General features: G+C 53.5%; 1 protein-coding gene across 1 annotated transcript in view; it reads right to left on the reverse strand.

Moving 5' to 3' along the window:
* Positions 1-3637: 3637 nt before the first annotated feature.
* Positions 3638-18582, reverse strand: part of RAB6B (RAB6B, member RAS oncogene family) — a 60317-nt gene continuing 45372 nt past the window's right edge. The window contains exons 3-8 of the mRNA XM_044754433.2: positions 15999-16052; positions 15743-15848; positions 14079-14190; positions 12900-12993; positions 9862-9928; positions 3638-8197 (exon numbers count right to left, since the gene is read on the reverse strand). Of these exons, the coding sequence (XP_044610368.1) occupies positions 8133-8197; positions 9862-9928; positions 12900-12993; positions 14079-14190; positions 15743-15848; positions 15999-16052 (498 nt within the window). The 3' untranslated portion in view covers positions 3638-8132. The remainder of the gene's footprint in view (positions 8198-9861; positions 9929-12899; positions 12994-14078; positions 14191-15742; positions 15849-15998; positions 16053-18582) is intronic.

Genomic DNA, 18582 nt, shown 5'->3' on the forward strand with positions numbered 1-18582 from the left:
TACAAGAGTGAAACACAGGGCTGATAACGCCCCAGTGAGTATGGTCTCCACGTCTACAGCCCAAGCCTCTGCCTGCTGTCACCCCTTCCTGTAGGTCACTCTGGCTCTGAGTGAGTACTCCAGCTCCCCTCCTCCTTTTGCCCCAAACCCTCAGTCATACACCTTGCTGCGGGTGTATGAAATAAATGCCTGCTGACACGGAGAAGAGGTTAGACCTTGACCCTGGCAGGATTCTCATTCAAAAGCCTCATGCTGCTAGTGTTCTTACTGTGCTCTTGCCCTTTCTTTGTTAACCAAATAGTAATTTAAGGAAGTAGGTAAGAACAGTGAGCCAGAAATCAAAAAGGAATGTGATGAATGTGACCTGTTCACATCATAGTGGGGGCTCATGTCAGTAAAAATCGGTGGCTTGACACTTCTCTAGAGCTCGACACTTCTCTGAGAGCCTTGTGTTCGCTCAGCTTTTTTGTTTGTTTTTTCTGGTTCATAAAGTGTTTTCACTTTATTGGAAGAAGCAATACACCAAAAAAGTGACTGAAGAAGGGGAGCAAGGTTGAATTTTATTCAGGGCCTAAAGATGATCTTCTGAAGCAGGAAAGTTCTGTTTCAAACACTGATTCTCAGATGTTGCTGTGCATCAGAATTGCCTGTGATGCTTGTTAAACAGGTGATCTGAGGACCCTGCTCTGAAACATTCAATTCAGTAGCAGATCTGCTGTGGTCTCAGGGATCTGCATGCTTAACGTGTCCTTCACCAGGCCCATGGGGCTCCTAGGATCACGCTCAGAAGCGAGTGGCCTGGAGTAGCACGTGTGCCTTTAGTATGTTGTGTTTTTCTGTCCTTTGGGCCCCAAGCCCTGTGTAGTTTTTCCTGCAGGGTGAAGCAAGCGAGCAGGATAGAATCCCTCCTGGGCGTGTTCAGCCTTCTTCCCACTCCTGTGCTACGCCCCATTCCTGTAGGTTTGGGCCAGGCTGAGGTCAAGGTGACCAGTCCTTGGGGACTGGGAAGGGGTTTTGATGGGAGGTCAAATGTGTTCTCTACTCTGGTGGTATCCTCTTGTGGCCCTGAAGCCACTCAGCCAAAATCGGCCCATTTCTTTATCAGCTGAGGGGCAAGTGTGTCCAGAGTGCAAAGATGGGTGTCAGCTCATGAGGACCAGCAGACTAAGCCTGACTGTATGTCATAGATGAGGCAGCTGTGGCTTGAAACACCTCCTCCTTGGGAACATGGCAGTGTCTGAACCGCTGTGTGTGTATGGGCACTGAGACCTGCTCCCAGGGCATCTGCCTCCCGATGTGAATGACCCTGCTCCTTGCTAAGGGAGAGGTGCAGGCCACAGTGAGATGCTGTTGTGGAGGGGCAGCTGTGACGCATAAGCCCTGGGCATTCCATTGGTAGATGCTGCCCGCTTCTGGAATGGAATCTTCAAGGCGTGTGGAGCACACATGCAGACCAAGGGTCTAGGCAGACTGCACTGTTCTTTATTCCAGCTTTTTGAAGCCTCTTTTCCATGGGTTCTGGGGCCTTGGTAGCCCCTCCACTGCCAGCACTTGTCAGTTTACTGGGGTCCTAGTTCCTGATCAAAAACAGCTGCTAGTGGTCGGAGTTCCTGGGGTTTGCCACTTCCCTTTTCCCTGGCCTCTGTCAGTGCCTCTGGATTTCCGTGGTCCTGCCATGTGGGAGACGCTTGGCCATGTCCCGTTCACTTGAGATCATTTCAGCCAGAATATTATGCTGCTTTTTTTTTTTTAAGGTTTGAGTTTAGCAGAGAATTATCAATATTCAGTGGGTTCATGCCCATTCTCACCTGAAGGATATTAGCAGCAATGAAAATGCTTACCTCCTCTGTTTCAGCCCTTCACATGAAGAAAGGTGACTACTACACCTGGCTTTTGCATAGGAAGTAACCCCATTTCCTTTTCACTGCTAAAGCCCTAAATTGTTGCTGACTCACAAGAGCCTTGTATGGCGTTCATTCATTCAGAAAACACCAAGCACTGTGCCCGGCTGTGGGAATGCCGAATAAAGCACCATTCCTCCCCGAGATGGATCGTCCCATTCTGAGGTGGAGAAAGGTGGTCTTTCAGCGTGGCGCCCCTGCTCTCCCCTCATCCTGTTAGCCTGAACGCCATCATGGCTGCACTGTGTGGGCCCCAAGGTCAGCTGCCTCAGTGCTGCCCTCACCTTTGCCTTTGCTCTCCTTGCTTTCTTGTGCGGCTGTGCCAGCCATGCAGCCCTGACATGACTGCCACTTCTTCCCATGGCCTGTGACTCAGTGCTTCCTGGGATTTCAGTGTCCCCCTGTGGTCCTTATCATTATGTATGAGGCACTTGGTGTTCTGTTGCCTTAAGATCCTTTTGTTTCAACTGAAATATGCTTTTTTAAAAAAAATTGAGGTTAGCATGGATATCAACGCTCTTTTCTGCACTCTTGGTCACAGCAAAACACAGCTACGGTGATCAGGAAAGCCACCGTGAACAGCATCCCTTGATACCATGCGGGGTCAGGTGGGACATTTACCCATAACTCTGGAATCTTCACATTCACATCTGGGCAGTCCCAACAGTGCTCCCATCGTCTGGCAAGGGAAGGGGCTGCTGGACAGCCGTGCGTGCAAATACCATACACAGATTATTCACTCCCTTTGCTGTGTGAAGTCATCTTGCCCTGAATACCATAATGTTGGGGAATGACCTCTTGTCCTGGAATAGCTTCACTCGGGAGCAGACAAGCATCTGCGCTTTGGCTCTCCGGCCTCTGCCCCTTGACATTCCCTGTACCTCCTCTACCTCACGTTTTAAATCTGGCAGCCAGAAAAGTTAGGCTTAGTGGGCAGGGACATCTATTTCCTGTCCCTCCTAATCAGAGATGGTTTCCTTGGGGTGGCAGATTGGAGGGTGTTCTAGAAACTTTAGAACCTTTAAAGGGGAAAGATAGTTAATGAAGTTGAACTTGAAGAACGAGACCTGGCAAACTTGGCTTACTCCACAGCCCCAGGATCCCAGCATTCTCAGGCCAGGGCAGTTCTGTGCCTGATCGTGGCCTTTGTGTCCTCTTTGGATCAGTCCCACAACTCTCCTGACCTTCAGGGCATCTTTTAGTCTGGAGGTGACTGAGACCGGTAGGGACCTCTCAGGGATGTTCTCTAACTGGTGTGGGGTGAAGCTGGAGATAGTATGTGGCAACTTGGTGTTACCTGAAAGGTGATTATGGTTCACCTGAAATTCTTGCCTTGAAATGGCTTTGTGGAAATCACCAGAAGGAATAGAGATCCAGTCCCTGCACCCACCTTTCCTAACCCCCAGCCATGGCAGTGGAGAGCAGGGATGAGAGCAGACAGCACATCCCCAGGCTCAGTTCTGCCTGGAGTCTCCCTTCCCATCCGCCTTTAGGCAGAGTGGAGATTATGAAACGAGTGTGGATTTAATCTGCTGAGTGTGTCGTATCATCCCCCCTTCCAAGTTGGTGGAGAGCCCAGGTGAGCAGGAGGAAGAAGCAAAGGGCTCTGGGTGGTGGACATACCACCCAGACAAGAGAGGAGAGTCTTCGTGGAGCACGCACTTGAAGAAATCTATTTTTGCACACCCTCTCCCCCCATATATGATCGCACCACTTAGAAACATTAGACAAGAAGCTTTGTGTTGAGAATTAGGACAGTTTATTTGATCAACATGCTGAGTCTTCCACATTTTACACAGTTTTACGTAAAGTCAATGTGCCCATTTATGCCTGCTGAGCCAGTAAGAGATGGAAATGCCACCCTCTGTGCTCGTCATGGCCAATCACTTTTATGGGGATGGGTGAGGGAAAGTGAGGGGAGAACTTGACACACACCACGTGATACAGGCTGGCCTTCAACGTACGGAGGCTTCCCACCGGAAGGAACCATCAAAACCCCACTGGAAGGAAAAACCATGCCCTGCCAGGAAGGTCAGCCACACAGGGGCCTGGCATCCAGGGAGTTTACACATTGAGAGCCCAGGGCTTTGGAACACCTACATAGTTCATTTCAAACAAAAATATAAGGGTGCCCTGGTCTGTGGGGTGCCCACAACAATCAGAACGGACTTGGGGACGGGCTCTCCTCTGCAATAGAGGAGCCTGAAATGTACGTGGATTCTTTCCCGGCTCACTCAGACACGCTGGACAGAATCTTAGGTCCTAACCAGAGCAGAGATGGTCTGAGGAGCACCCATGCACAGCAGCCCTTTAAGTGCAAGTGCACAGTCACATTTGACACACAGGTCAGCGACGGATGAAGAAGGGAAACCCTGGTTCTCACTGCTTCCAACTTGCTGGGTGATCATAAGCAAGTCACCCCTCTCTGTCTTGGTTTTCCTGCCTGTGGAACAGGAAGGGTTATGAGACCTCTGCCTCACACTGCTGTAGCCAGGTGACAATGCCTCACATTCTTGGGGGAGAGGTAGTTTGGAAACCAGTGAGCACACAACCCTGCCTGGTCGATGCACCATACTTCTGTTCAGCCGCCCCTCATGTGGCTCAGACACGCCTCAGTCCTTGGCTACCTGTCTCACATCCTGACATCCTCACCTGCCTTCCACTGTGTGCAGGAAAGAGGTTGCTCTGCCTGCCGGACACCGAAGCCAGCGGTGCCATTACTGTCACACCTGGTATTAGAGGGCAGGGGCTCCCAGCACTAGCTGGCCACCGGGAGGACAGAGACGCACTCAAGTTGTGTCTGCACCCTTAGCTACCACCTTTCAATCCTTGTTTCTGTTGCCTGAGATGCCTGAACTGATCTGGCCATTGCTCCTTGGACCTGGGAATATTACAGAATGTTTGAGGATGCTGACAGGAAAAGAGTGTTGACAGTCATCACAGGGAGGCCTCTGACCAAAAGAAACTAGCTTATAATCACCAAGCCTGCTAACCTTGGACTACACAACTGCAGGTCGAGCCCTCCCGCTGCTGACGGCACACGTTCTTCTGGCACTTGTATGCATTTATAAGTATGCGGTCTGCTTTTTCCATCTTATGCTCAATTTTTCAGATGCTTGCAAAACAGGAGCTTTATTGACAGGTTTTCTTTGAGATCCCCAAAGACAAAAAGAGGACCTAAAGATGACCCTGCTCCTCTCCCAGGTTAGGGTAGTCTTTGGGGAGAGGCTCTGAACTACTGGCTAAATTGAGGTCATTTCCTAAAAAGAATTCCCTCACTTGGCCTTGTGCAAGGCCATATGGATTCAGCAAAAATGTTCTACCCTCACTGGGGATGCTGAGGCAATTTCATGACATCTTCTTCAAAGGAACCTGATCATTTTATCATTGAGCCTTAAATCTGAGTCAAGATCCCACCTACAAGCAAGAGGACAGTGGTGGTACCTGTTCAAAACGAGAGCCAAGGAACCAGTGTGCTTAGGTCTGACTGCCCTAACAGACCCCAAAAATGAGGGGTGGAAATCAGGCCTGCGGAAAAGAGGGTCATGGAATAGCAGGGCACCACTGAGATGGGAGGACGAGAGGAGGCAACTGCCCACACCTGCAGAGGCCCTGGGGCTGGGGAGAGCCTGGACTCGAGAGAAGAAGATGTGTGCATGCTAAGACAGGCAGGGCTCACCGAGGCCATGTCAAGCCAAACAATATCTACTGTGTCTCTTACTGCTCTAGGCTGGAAAAAAAGTTCACGGTGCCTTCACATATGAGAAGGGAGCTGAGTTTCTACTTATTTTTTTACAGGAATGTTTTAAGAAAAGCTACTCTTTAGTACCAAGAAAATAAAAATCCACCATACATTCATTCACTGGGATCTAATGCAGATCCCTGTAAATGGGGCATCCCAGAGGCCACAAGCAATGGCCCTCATGCCAACCAGACCAGATGCTGGAACATGGACTCCTGTAAGTTCTCCCGAGGTAAGTAAGCACTCTTCCAACAAGCACCACTTGGGGGTGTGCCATGGTGGGGGATACTGGCCCACATGGGCGTGCACACCCGTGCATATAAGTACATAGAGAGAGAAATGGTGCACATATTCCTGTGGGCTATTTTTGCCTGTAGTTTAACACATCTATGTATTATTTTATTGATGGCAAGACAATCACAAGTTTTTTGGACAATATTAAGTATTTCTTATTTCAACACGTTGCAGTACTTTTGAATTTCCAAAACTGTTACCACAATGCAAGCTCCAAATTGAGAGCAGGGAAAACAAGAATATACATTGAGCACATGTATCTCTGTGAGAATGTGTGTGGAAGGTGTATACACAAGTCTATCTCTATATATAATTCTGTACACACATATAAAAACTAAACACGCGACATTGGAATTATGTTCGTACATTGGTCTTTGCCTTCTGGAAGAGGAGCTGCGTGGGACTCTGGCTTCCTCTTTTCTTCACCTGAAGGTGAATTCCTCTCTAAGGATCAGCTCTGAGGTCTAGTCTCCTTAGCTGACAGTGTGTGACAGGCCCACTGGACAAGGATCAGAGAGTCCTGCCAGGTTCTGATGCAGTTACTGGTTGCCATTTTGGATTCATCTCTGAGAAGTTCCAAGATTCACTGCGATGACTTGTTGGAGCCCTGTTTTGTGGAGGAATTCACCTCCTACCACACCCAGATGGTCATTTAGCTCACTTAAGACATGCCCAACAGTGGCCTGGAGGAAGAGTCAAAGCCAGCTTGGAGGGTGGGGTTTATCATTTTCCACCAGAGTTGGTGCCCACCGCCTGGCTTTGTGCAGGCTCAGGGTTGGTGAGTCTGGGTCTATTTGGAATGGGGGCCACGTGGATTATATCACTTAGTGAGAAGAGAGAGCTCTCTTCAGAGAATTTACAGGTCTTCGGGACTAAGCCCTTCTCAGAAATGAGTCAAAAATGGCAAGAATGGCTCTCTGGGCAGCCTTCTGGAGACCTCACCTCAGCCCGACCCTCAGGCAACCAGTGCTGACACAGTGTCCACCAAGGTATGTGCACAAACATTTCAACTGCACTCTACCAGTGGGGTGAAAACACATCAAGAAGTCAGCTTTTCCAGAACAGCACTCAACAGTATCAGCAACCGAGGATCTGAGAACATGCATCTTCAAGGTGGCGGTTCTGCAGACAACCCTCCCTTCCCCACTCACAGACAGACTAATACCATGGGATACAGGCTCCGGCTTCCCTGATGGCCAAAGAGGAGGGTTTCAGGGGGGCCCACACTGAGTTTCTTTTTGCCCTTCCCTTAGATTCAACCAAGACATGTGTTCTGATCACTGGGCAGGTTGGTTAAAACATATTCAGAACTATGCATGGTGCCCCAAGTCTATAAACCACACAGTGACACAGCCTACAGCACCCCGTCCTTCCTTCTGATGACCTCTTACACAGCCAATCACTGGGCGGACCACAGAGCACACAAGGTTGCCTGTGGCAAGTGCCTCCCCCTTCGAGGCTTTTCAGGGATGGGAAAGGAGAGGCAAAAATAATTCCAATGTGGCCTGCGGCTGGGCTCCCTACAGGCCACAAGGCCTTAATTTGAGCTCAGGGCCCTGGCTGATGTCCCACTCTGGCTGAGGAAGGACAGACAGAGCTGCCTCTGCAGAGGCTGTGTTGTTCCATCAGCGTCTGATTTAAGCAGGTTGGTAGGGCCTCTTTGGTGGGGCCTGCTTGGTCGGGGCCAGATGGCCCAGGATTGGAGCCAAATTAAGCTGCCCAGTTAATTGTTTTAATTTACGGGGCTGGAGATGGGAGGAGGGCAGAGGTGACGAAGAGTTTAAAGAGGACGGGAAGGAGGAGGTGTGTGGGAAAGGTTCTCTATAAGTTTACAAATATACAAAAACAAAAAAGCACATCTTTCAAATAAAAATGACTACATTTTTATCTGGCAAAAAGTTGTATACACATGATTTAAATTTTTTTTTTAAATTTTAACAGTTTTTGGCAATCTTAATAAAGTACAATATATTACAACCAAACCAAAAAATAGTTGTTTAAGTAACAGCTGTTAAGAGTGACGTGATCCCTGATGCCCAGCCTCCCTCCCCACCCACCCTACTCCTAGAGACAGAGAGAAAAGAAAAGTCCTCCCCTCTTGATAAGCTCATTTCCCACCCCCCTTAGGAAGCTAACCAATAGGAAGCAACACAACAAGCGAGTAGTGTCGAAGGAAGCCGGCAGGTCCGGCTGCATTAGCAGGAGCAGCCGCCCTCACTGGCCGGGGGCTCCTGGGGTTTGTCCAGCTTGATGTCGATCACTGCGAGGGGCTGGGCTAAGGAAGACGACTCTCACGGAGAGGCTGCCACCCCAGCTCACGCCCCTATGCACCCCTCAGCTGCCCTGTGCGGCCCCTCTGTCCCTCTGCAAACACCCAGGGACTCGGCTCTCTGCTTGCCTTGGGGAGCAAGGATGCAGGGTCACCAGTTCCCACTCCTCCTCTTTCTTGACCCTCCCACACACCTCACCCCTAGCCACTCAAAGCCAAGCTTGTCCTGGGCTATGGGACAACCATCTAAACACAGGCGGGACAGACCCTTTCTCAGAAGCTTCCTGGTGACAGGTGGTGGAATGCCGGCTCCCAGCCGAGGCCTCGGCCTGCTGCCTGTCAGCCCCACCCCAAAGTGCACTGGAGGTGGAGAGCTGGCTGGCCAACTCAAAGCACAGGGCTCCATGGGCCTTGCCCTAGTCAGCCGCAGCAACATCGACGCCTCAAGCTGTAGTCAAGAGTGCGTCACTTAGACCTGAGGTTGCCGCCGTTGAGAAGCCACATCCCTGGGCAGGGCCTCAGCATAGTCCCTCCGCGCCCTTTCCATTGGTGCCCTGGGACTGTGGGCTGGAGAAGCACCAATCAGAACCACCAGGGGAGGGGAGCAGGTTCAAAACACACAGCCAGGCTGCCCTCCCCAGACTGAAAACCCTCTCATGCCAGGCCTGATCACAGCTGAGGATGCACAGAAGGGCTCCTCCTGGGTGGGTTTGTGGCGTGCTATGGGGCTGGGTGGGGTGGTGGGGAGGGGGGAGATTCTTTCGACTTTAAGTCCCATAAAAAGCTGCGCTTCTCTTAAAGGTCACGTTTCCCGCCTGGTCACTTTCTGGCCTCTCAGCCATGGCGTATATGTTGAGATGACTTGTCTCTGACTTTTCCTTGTTTTCGTACATTTATGTTCACTACACCTCAATCTTCTTATGTGTGCGTGTACACACACGTGCATTTTTACCTTGTTTTGTGTGCATGTGTGTGAGTATAGACATAAATGCATTTTTAATAACATGGCAGCATATAAATAAACTAGTAAATACATAATAAACGCCTGCCTTCCTTTCCACTGGGCGAACCGGAACACCTCTCTGAACCTCAACCTCAGCTTCTGGTGTTGCCTGAGGTTTGGGGTGGACTGTGTGGGTGGCGTGCAGACCCTGCCCCACAGAGCTGTGGGGAGCTCGGGGCTGTGCAGGGCTGGGCCAGGGGAGCTGGCAGGACCGGGGAGGAGCACCCGCTGGGGGAGCCGTCTCGTGTAGAGTAGGCTGAACCAGGCTGAAATCATATCTCAGTGTCTAGAAGCCCTCCCTTCGGTGGAGAGTCTGCCTGTCCCCATGACATGCAAGGCGGCGCTCACCGTAAAGAAGGGCGGAGTTACTATTTCTCACTCCCTGCCCCACACCATCACTCCCTACACATCCCTCTGGTGTCCCACACTGTTTTGGAAGAAGCAGCTTAGATGGTTTGAGCTGGATGGGACTCAAAGCCCCTGGAGTTCAGCCTCACCCCTGCACAGAAGAGGCCCCACAACCACCCCCATCAGCAGGAAAGGCCGGGCTAGGGGCAGGTGAGGCCGCTGTTCTGAAATACTAAGTGAACCAGCTGACAGATAAGTGACTTCTCCAGCACATCTTTCACCCACTCGTCAAACAAAAGGATACTCCCTTCTTTGCTTTTCTCCTGGACATTCTCCATTCCAGGCAGAGCCGATGCCACGCGTCGGAAGAGCTGGAGAGGGTGAGATGCAGCATGAGCCCCTGCGCCTGTCCCTCCTCCCTGTCTCCACCCTCTCACTCCTCCCATCCTGACCTTGGACTTCACCCTCCTGTCTGTTCTGCTGACCGTGCCCTGGGGGGCACAGGCCGCACCCAACTTCTCTCTCCCACCCCTAGCGCCACCTACAGCGTTGGGTCCTGGCAGGCCTCTCACCCCGGCAGGCTCTCCACGGGGTCACGAAGGGCTGAGCGTGGGCTATGGTGACTGCAAGGGACCTAGCCCAGTGCAGAAACTGATCTAAGCCCTGGGAGACAAGCGCTTAAGTGAGCTTCTGTCCCACTGCCTATGTGGGGACCAGGTGTGGGGAACTGACTTTCAACCGGCCCTTGAGACAAATGACCTCTGCACAGGGAGTCCTGCAAGTCCACGGGCATTGAGGCAATGGGGTGCCACACAGCCAGGGCCACACAGTCAGAGTGGAGAGACTTTAATTAGAGAATAAGGACATGAGAGTGCGAACGTGATGTTGTGGGTTTGCTGGGGTGCGGGTGTGAGTGTGATGTGTATACTGAGTATAGAGGTGCGTGTATGGACTATGGACGGTGTGTGTGTGGATGTGGATGTGTGGTGTCAGTGTGCGTGTGAATTTGTGCAAACACGTTGAGGAAGGTATGTGTACCGTGTGGGGTTTCTGTGCGTGTAAGTCTATGTAAGCACACGGGGAGAACTCTGTGGTGTGTGTGCTCTGGGGCAGCCATGGGCGGGGTGTCAGGTGGGGTGCTGGCAGACAGGGAACCTAGGAGGTGACAACAAGTACAAGGAACCCGAAGATTGTGCATGTTGCCCCCTCCCCACAAACACCAATTGCAGGATCTCAGTGGGCTCTGGGCTTGTAAGTTCTCTACTGTGCGGGCCCTCCGAGGACAGGATGAGTCTTATTCACGGCCTCACCCAGAGCCCAGCCCTATCAGAGCACCCAGGCTCAGCGACAGGGCCAGAGGCAGTGAGGGTCCGAACAGGGAATTTGCTGGTGGGTGGGCTGTAGAGGGGACTCTGGAGTGGGGCAGGCAAAAGCGGCTGAGGGTGCAGAGGGCCTGGTCACTCCTCCTGGGCTTTCCTTCACGGCCTTGCCCCAGGCAGCCCCATTCTCACTGTCAGAATGGTCACAGCCTCTGCCGAGGGCCAAAGTGCCGGTTGGAAGGAAGCTCTTGGGGTCACACATGGATCTCTGAGAGCAGATATGATCATGTTTAGATGCCAGGAGTCTGCACTGCATGAGACTCCTTCTCTGAACCGCCCAGGTGTGACCTGACCACATTTAACTCCTGCTGAGACCATCGCCTGGCTTCCAGAGCACTCGAGAAAGGGAAACATCAGCATCTCCCTGACCCTGACCCTGGGGCAGAGGCTCCCTGCCCTGTGGATGTCCTGGCAGTGCCTCTGCTCTCCTGTCCCCCGTGACTTTCCATGAGGGCTGCAGAGAGCAGCAGCCCAGTGTCTCCTGCATGCCTCCGGGGAGGGGCAGCTCCCTCCTCCAGTAGACACCATGGCAGCCCCAGCCTTATACTGCAGGAGCCTGGGAAGGGGGTGGGAGTGAATGGAGCCATGTTGAGGGCACTCCAATTGGGGTGGGGACACTGAGTCCTGGGAGCTTCCGGGCCTTCCACTGTCTCCTCCTGCTCTTCTGCCACCTTCCCCACTGCCACCAGCACTGCCACGTGGGGTGAGCCATCCCTACACTCAGGCCATCTGCTGCACAGGCAGCTCACCAAGTGTTCTAGGGCACCTCTGGGGCGGCAGGGCAGAAGCGACGCGCAGCCAAGCCATGCTCCTCACTCAGCGTCCCCTTCCCATGCCACAGGCACTTTCGCTCATGCTGTTGCCCTTGCCTGAATGTCCTTCCTCCTCGTCCCTTTGCCAAGTCATCTCTTCCTTGAAGGCAGGGGTTCCTAACCTTTTTGACCCAAAGACCCCTTCGGCAGTCTGGTGAAGCCTACGGACTCTTTTCAAGTGTGTAAGATCAATGACACAGAAGCATAAAGGAAACCATTCAGCCTCGAAACACACTTCTAAAATCTTTAAAGACACAAAGTGTGATGGAGCAGCATTCGTGCTTCCTTATGAACACGTTAAACAGCAAGAGCTAGCAGTCGGCCTAATGACCACTGTGATGCCGAGGGAGGGACACGTGTCAAGTTCAAGCAGCCTGGAAGCACTGTGAGATGATGAGCAAACTGCTGAGATTTCTATCGTGATAAACCCCAGGCGCTGCGCCTAGCACGGAGGCTCGCGGCCCGCACTCATGGCTAAAAGCAACGCTAGAGATCGGTTAGAGGTTAGTGAAGACAAAGGCCTAGACCTTTCCAACCCAGCTGCTGACTTGCTGAATTCCGCTCAGGGACTCCCTGGGGGTCTGTGGACCCAGAAGTCCCCCTGCTCTGGGCTCAGCACGAGCCCCACCTCTCCACCACTCCTCTGACGATTTTGGTTCACTAGGTCTCTCCCTCCTGCGAGCTCCAACCGCACCACGAGTGGGCTCTTTTCTCGAAGCCAGCCTGGCCCTCCACAGCCCTGAGCACTTGCCAAGCACAAGGCACGAACCCCAAAATGCTGATCAGATTGAGCTGCCTGCACCCCAATCCCAGTGAGGGAAGATGCTGGGGAAATGCTGCCCTCTCAGCCACCTGGAAGTGGGTGGCTGGATGCTGACAGCATACGGCAGGGCCACGTGAGGGGTTGCTGTGTGGTGGCTAATGATGACGTTCTCTGACCACCCCCTGAGGGTGGGTGCTCCCTCTCTCTTGCATGCTTTACCAGCTCTGGAGGTTTGTTCCTCAGTACATAGGTTTGTGGGTGCTCTGGTTGGCTGCCCCAACTCAGTCACCAGCCCCTCAGGGCACGGCAAGGCTGAGCCCGTGGGTGACCATGCTGGAAGCCACGTGTGGCCGAGCTGGGCCAGGGGTCAGCACCAGGTGCCTCCTACCTGCTTCACGTTGTAACCAGTCTTTGCGCTGGTCTCGATGAACATGACGCTCAGTTCTTTGGCGCGCTGCTCCCCCTCCTCGATGGTTATCTGCCTGCAGATGAGGGAAGAGGGGAGAATCAGCCCCTGGTGGAGGTGGAGGGAGCAGCCCGAGATGAGGAGGGCCCGCCCAGCAGGGCAAGGGAGCTGACCAGGCCCCTCAGTCAGCCCTGAGGACAGGGCTCTGACCCCGGGGCTCCCTCCAGGATGAAGGGGGCACAGGGCACAGCAGGACACCAGCTCCTTTCCCTATTCCTTCTGTAGCAGCTTCCAGTTTAGCAGAAGGCCCACACCTGCCTTTCCCAATAGTCGCCACGGCCAAGCCTACACTTGTACAGCGCTTTGAGCCACGTACTGCCTCTGGGTGGTATCATCAGTCTCATTTTCCAAAGGAGAAAATGGTTAAGGTTAAGTGACTGCCCCAAGTCACCTACTTAGCAAAGGAGCTGGGCTTTGAGCCCCATTTTTTCACTTCAAGGACAGGATTCTAATAGAGCAGGCTCTAAATCAGGTTACTCCTGAAAAGGTCAGAGTACATTTCAGGAAGCCACAGTCCATGACCTGCTGCTTTCTCTGGCCAAGCTGGGTCCCATGAGATGAGTGGATAAATGTATGTAAGCAGCACCTCAGTCAGCCCCGTGCCCTGGAAGCATCACACCCAGACACAGCGATGGACCAGAAAATTGTGCATTTTCACACCTGGGCTCCAGGACCTTCACATCCATACTGACACGGTGCAGGCACTTCACAGTGGCAGAGACACAAAGTACAAGCAGAGGCCGGTGGGAGCCCGAGGGACTGCTGTGTCTGCAGCTGTGCTGTGCCGTGGCCGAGCTCCAGATCATGCACTGCTGGAACGGGCCAGGCGCACAGGGCTCCATGCAGACTGCGCACAGAGGAGTGCCCCTGCCAGCCACAGAAGGTGCGGCTTCAGAGATGAGACTCCTGTAGGCAGGCAGGGGCCTACCAGGTGCTTTGGCTACCTCCAGTGCACCCAGGGGGCCTTTCCCAGATGCATGGGGACAGGTCAGAGTGCTCACCACCCACACATCCCAGAACTCCTTGTCCAGGAGGAGCTGTAGAGACACGGAGGGCGGGCCTGGCTGGCCAGCCCCTGCACCTCCGTGATGGCGCACCTACCTCTTGTCAGCCAGGTCCGTCTTGTTGCCCACCAGCATGATGATGACGTCGCTGCCCCTCTCTGTCCTGACGTCATCAATCCACTTAGAGGTCTGCTGGAAGGAGTTGAGATCTGGAGGTGGAAAGGAGGGATAAAACTGGGAGTGAGCACCAGCCGGGTGGGAGAGGGGAAAGGTGGGAAGGGCTGTGAGCCCAGGAGCAGGAGGGAGGGAGGTAGTGCGCGCTCAGACAGCTGGGTGGGGTGGGAGCACAGGCCACACAGACCAGTGGGTCTGGGTCTTCCAGAGGAGGCCCACGTGTGTTTGTGGAGCTGCTGCCTGGGGGCCTGGAGAGACCCTCGCCTTTGCTGAGCCACCCTCTGGGGACAGAAGTCACCCCCACCTGGAAGCTCACTGTGTCATGATTTGCTGCATGGACCAGTGGTTTTAGGGGCCCACCTGAGGGGCCGACCTCACTTTGGAGGCTCAGAGCAGAGAGGGGAGCAGAGAGGGAAGTGGGTGCACTGGACTCAGCTGAGCCTGGAAACAGTGGGGGGGCTGCCTACAGCAGCCCCTGGGAGGGGAGGGCTCTCCAGAGTGGCCTCCCACTGAGCGGAGTTCAGCGGGGCTCAAGAAAGGTCAGAGGGGTTTCTGAAGAGAACCCTCAGGCCCTGCAAGTAAGACAGGGGCAAAGGCGGCGAGAGGAGCAGAAAAAAGCAGGAGAGGCCTGGCCATTTCGGGGCAGCCCTCTCCTCAGTCAGAAGACGGGACAGACCTGCACAGCAGTCGCTGCAGGATGAGGCCCACCACGCAGCAGCCTGCACGCCCGAGGGAGGGGAGGCGGTCTGTCCTGGGAAGCCTGCTTCCTGTAGCCTGATCTCCCTTCTGCTCAGCATCAGGCACAGGAGGCCAGGCCCAGAGGGGCCCAGCTCCTACCTGCACTCAGGTGTGCAGGGAGTGTGCAGTCATGAAGAGGGGGCGGGCAGAGCCAGGGGCAGCAGGCAGGGGCAGTGCCGGGGTATCCACCTACCACAGGCATGACTGCGGCCCACGGGCTTACGGGTGTGTTCCATTATACCTGCCTGGGCAGCTGGGGCTCTGCACCAGGCCCCGCCTCCTTACCCCCCAGCCCCACAGGCCTCCCTCAGGGCTGTGTAGTTGCTCTCAAGAGCAGCCGCTTTCCAAAGAGCCACAGTGTGTGAGAAGAGCAGTTCACCCACAGCTCTGCCAGACCCACCTGACCTCCCCTCCCAGGGAGCCCTGTACAGAGCTGGGATGCCAGCTGACAAAACCATGGCTGCCAGGTCAAGGTTGGCCCAGGGACCAGCATCTTCACCCATCCTGACACAGAGACACAAAGAAGTCACTCTATAGAGATCTTTCTAGTAGCCAGGGCCAGGGAGTACACAGAAGGGCTGGGAGAAGGGCCAGCCTTGTGAGTCTGTGCTCTCCTCTACCCAGACCCCTGCCCTGAGCAGGACCAACTCAGTCCTGTACACCAGTGCCTGCCACAGAAGGATGGGGAAGGGGGAAAACACGACAGTGTTCAAAGGCAGCTCACCTCCCACCCCCGAGCACCTGCCTTCCTGCATTCAGAGGGCAAGTACATGAGCGCGTATGCGCGCACACACACACACTGAGGCTGCAGCCTGGAGACCCTGGGAGCCGCCCAGGACCCTCACTCACTTGTGATGTCGTACACCACCACGGCCACTGTGGAGTCCCGGATGTAGCTGGGGATCAGGCTGCGGAATCGCTCCTGGCCCGCCGTGTCCCAGAGCTGCAGCCGCACCTGTTGTAGGGAGGGCAGGGCGTCAGCAGGGGCAGTGAGATCCTTGTGGTGGGAGTGGGCCTTGGGGCGGGGGGGGGGGGGGGGTCCCGGCACTGCCAGCTCTCGGGTAGGCACGGGCGAGGGAGCCCTCCCCATCCTCCCAGTTCTCACCGTACGATCCTCCAAGTACATGGTTTTTGACAAGAAGTCAATCCCAATGGTTGCCTGTTCGAGAAAAGCACAGAAAGGTCAAGACAGAAAGTAGTGACACAACCAGCCAAAGAGGCAACCTTCACACGAAGCCAAGGTGGGTCCTGCTCTGCTGTCCCCGCCCCTCCTCCTCCACTCAACAGGGAACCCAATCCTCCCTCTCAGGGAAAGTAAGTTTGAGTTAAACAAGGATGAGGGCAGGTTTGTTCAAGAGTGACACTTCCTGGAGAGGGAGAGAAAAGTGCTATGGGAAGGGGAGGAGAGAGCGGGGTGAGGAGGCTTCCCCAGGAAGGAGGCCACTGGAATGCGTATCTCCTGTGCCCCTTTCCCCGGGGGGGCCCTGAGGAGCAGGAGCGGGTGGTCTCCCTGCCCCAGCCTGGTGCTGCCTGCCTCCCTCTCTCGCAGCCTCTCCTGGAGGCTCCCAAGCTTCTCCCCTCAGCCCTGGAGCCAGGCGCCAGGGCTGGGGTCACCACTGCCCCAAGCAGGTGGGGGCGGAGGGGACCAGGGCAGCTTGCCGGCTGTGTCGGGCCAGAGCGCAGCCGCCTCCCTCAGGGGCATCGCAGGCCACCCAGAGCAGCATCTTGCTAGGGAAGCCCACCAGCTCTTTCACACCCAAACCAACACACTGGGAGCCAGCTGTCCCAAGCACCACTATGCGACACCTGTGCCCACACTGTCCTGACATCAGGGAGATGCAGCTGGGGAGGGTGCAGTCAACCTTGTGGCCAGATGGCCAGGACCTGTCATTTACTCACTGTGTGGCCTTGGGCGGGCCACCCAATCTCGCTGGGCCTCACCTGCACCCAGTGTCTGTACAGGAGCTAAGATGCCGTCAGTGTGAACTGTAGTCATTGCTCCGTAACTGGTAGTAATGAGGACTCAGACGCAGCCTGCATGTGCAGGGCACCGGTCAAGTACAGTGCGGGACCCCCATGTGGTGAGAATCCTTGGCAGCCATTAAAAATCATGTTCTCGAAAAATATTTAAGGTTTTGGGGAAAATCGTCATCAAGCAAAAAAAAGCAGATTATAAAACATCATGCATATTGTGATCCCAATTTGATTAATTGAAGTAGAGATATAAGTATTTTTCATATTTTCTTAGACGTTAAAGTGAAAGGAATACGCTAAAGTCTTAATAATGCCAGTCTGAATAGTGACATTATGGGCAAATTTTTCCTTCATTATGTTTTCTCTGTTTTCTACAAGGAACATATAATAGTTCCAGAAGCAGAAAAAAAAACATTTTTAAAGAAAAATAAAATTTAAAAAATAAGTTTATTTGTATGGAAAATTATTCAGTGACTTCTGACTCTAAAACATACAGCCAAGGAAAGCCCAAGGAAATTTTCAAAAACCCACGTTGGCAGGTGCCCCAGGCTGACTACAAGCATGTGCACATCCATTCATACCCCCAACTCATTCCAGAAATGAGTGAGAGGGGCTGCAGCCCTCTGGGAGCTTGCCTTATAATACAGGAATCATAAAATTCTAGAACGTGGGCGGTGGACAAACACCTTGGATATGACCCAATCCCTTACTCTGGAGATAAAAGAAAAGACCAGGGAAGTTAAAGGACATGCCTAGGGTGACTCTGACAATCCGTGGCAGAGCTGGGAGGCTCAGCACTAAAACCCTGGCATCACCTGGGCTCTCTCCACCCCAGCTTCGCACACCTTTCCTGCATGGAGTAGCCACTGGGGAACAGGTCTGGAATTGACGAGTGGCTTGTGGACTCAGCCTTGTTCCTTAACGGTCACACAACACCCATTCATTGGTAGATGTTAGAGTGACAATCCTTATCTTCTGATACCCTTGAGGAAAAATGGCGGAAATCTTTCAATCATCAGTGTGAATGGGCTCCCCCAGGAGTGCCACGCTCCTGTAAAGTGACTCTTGAGCTAAAAACTGGGTGCAGAGCTCAGGACTGGTGGCAGGGACTGCTGGCTGTCCCCTAATATACAGTCTCCCTTTCTACAGTAACAGGACTCTGAATGTGTAGATGGACTCATGGCTGCCCCAAATAAAGACTACATTTCCCAGCTTCCTTTGCAGCTGGGTGGCTAAGTTCTGGTCAATGGGATGTGACGGTGATGTACGCATATTCTGGTATGGGTCCTTCATTACAGGGGGAGGATGCCCACAGCTGCCCCCTTTCCCTTTCCCACTGCTTCAAGTGAAGATAGGTGGTGGTGAGTCATAGTGGCCCACAGAGATGAGGGTGACAGAGTACTAATGACAGATCAATAAGAGAAAGGAAGCCTGAGGCCCTGACTCTGGGAAGACACCACAGCAGCCTTGGACTGGAATACGCAGACTGTTGTGTGAGAGGGAACTGAACTGCTATTTTGCTTAAGCCACTGCTATTTTGGGTTTCTGTAAACACAGCCGAACTATATCCTAGCTAAGACAACAGAGAACCATGGGGAAATGTATCCCTCAAATGTAGGCAGCAAGGATGGTAACGGTGACGTTACTGATGATAATGTGACAAGGACAACCCCATTTCACCCCACATGTACAGAAGGCACTTCTGCTTCCATGAG

Source organism: Equus asinus, chromosome 21 (genome assembly GCF_041296235.1).
Source record: "Equus asinus isolate D_3611 breed Donkey chromosome 21, EquAss-T2T_v2, whole genome shotgun sequence".
NCBI classification, from domain to species: domain Eukaryota; kingdom Metazoa; phylum Chordata; class Mammalia; order Perissodactyla; family Equidae; genus Equus; species Equus asinus.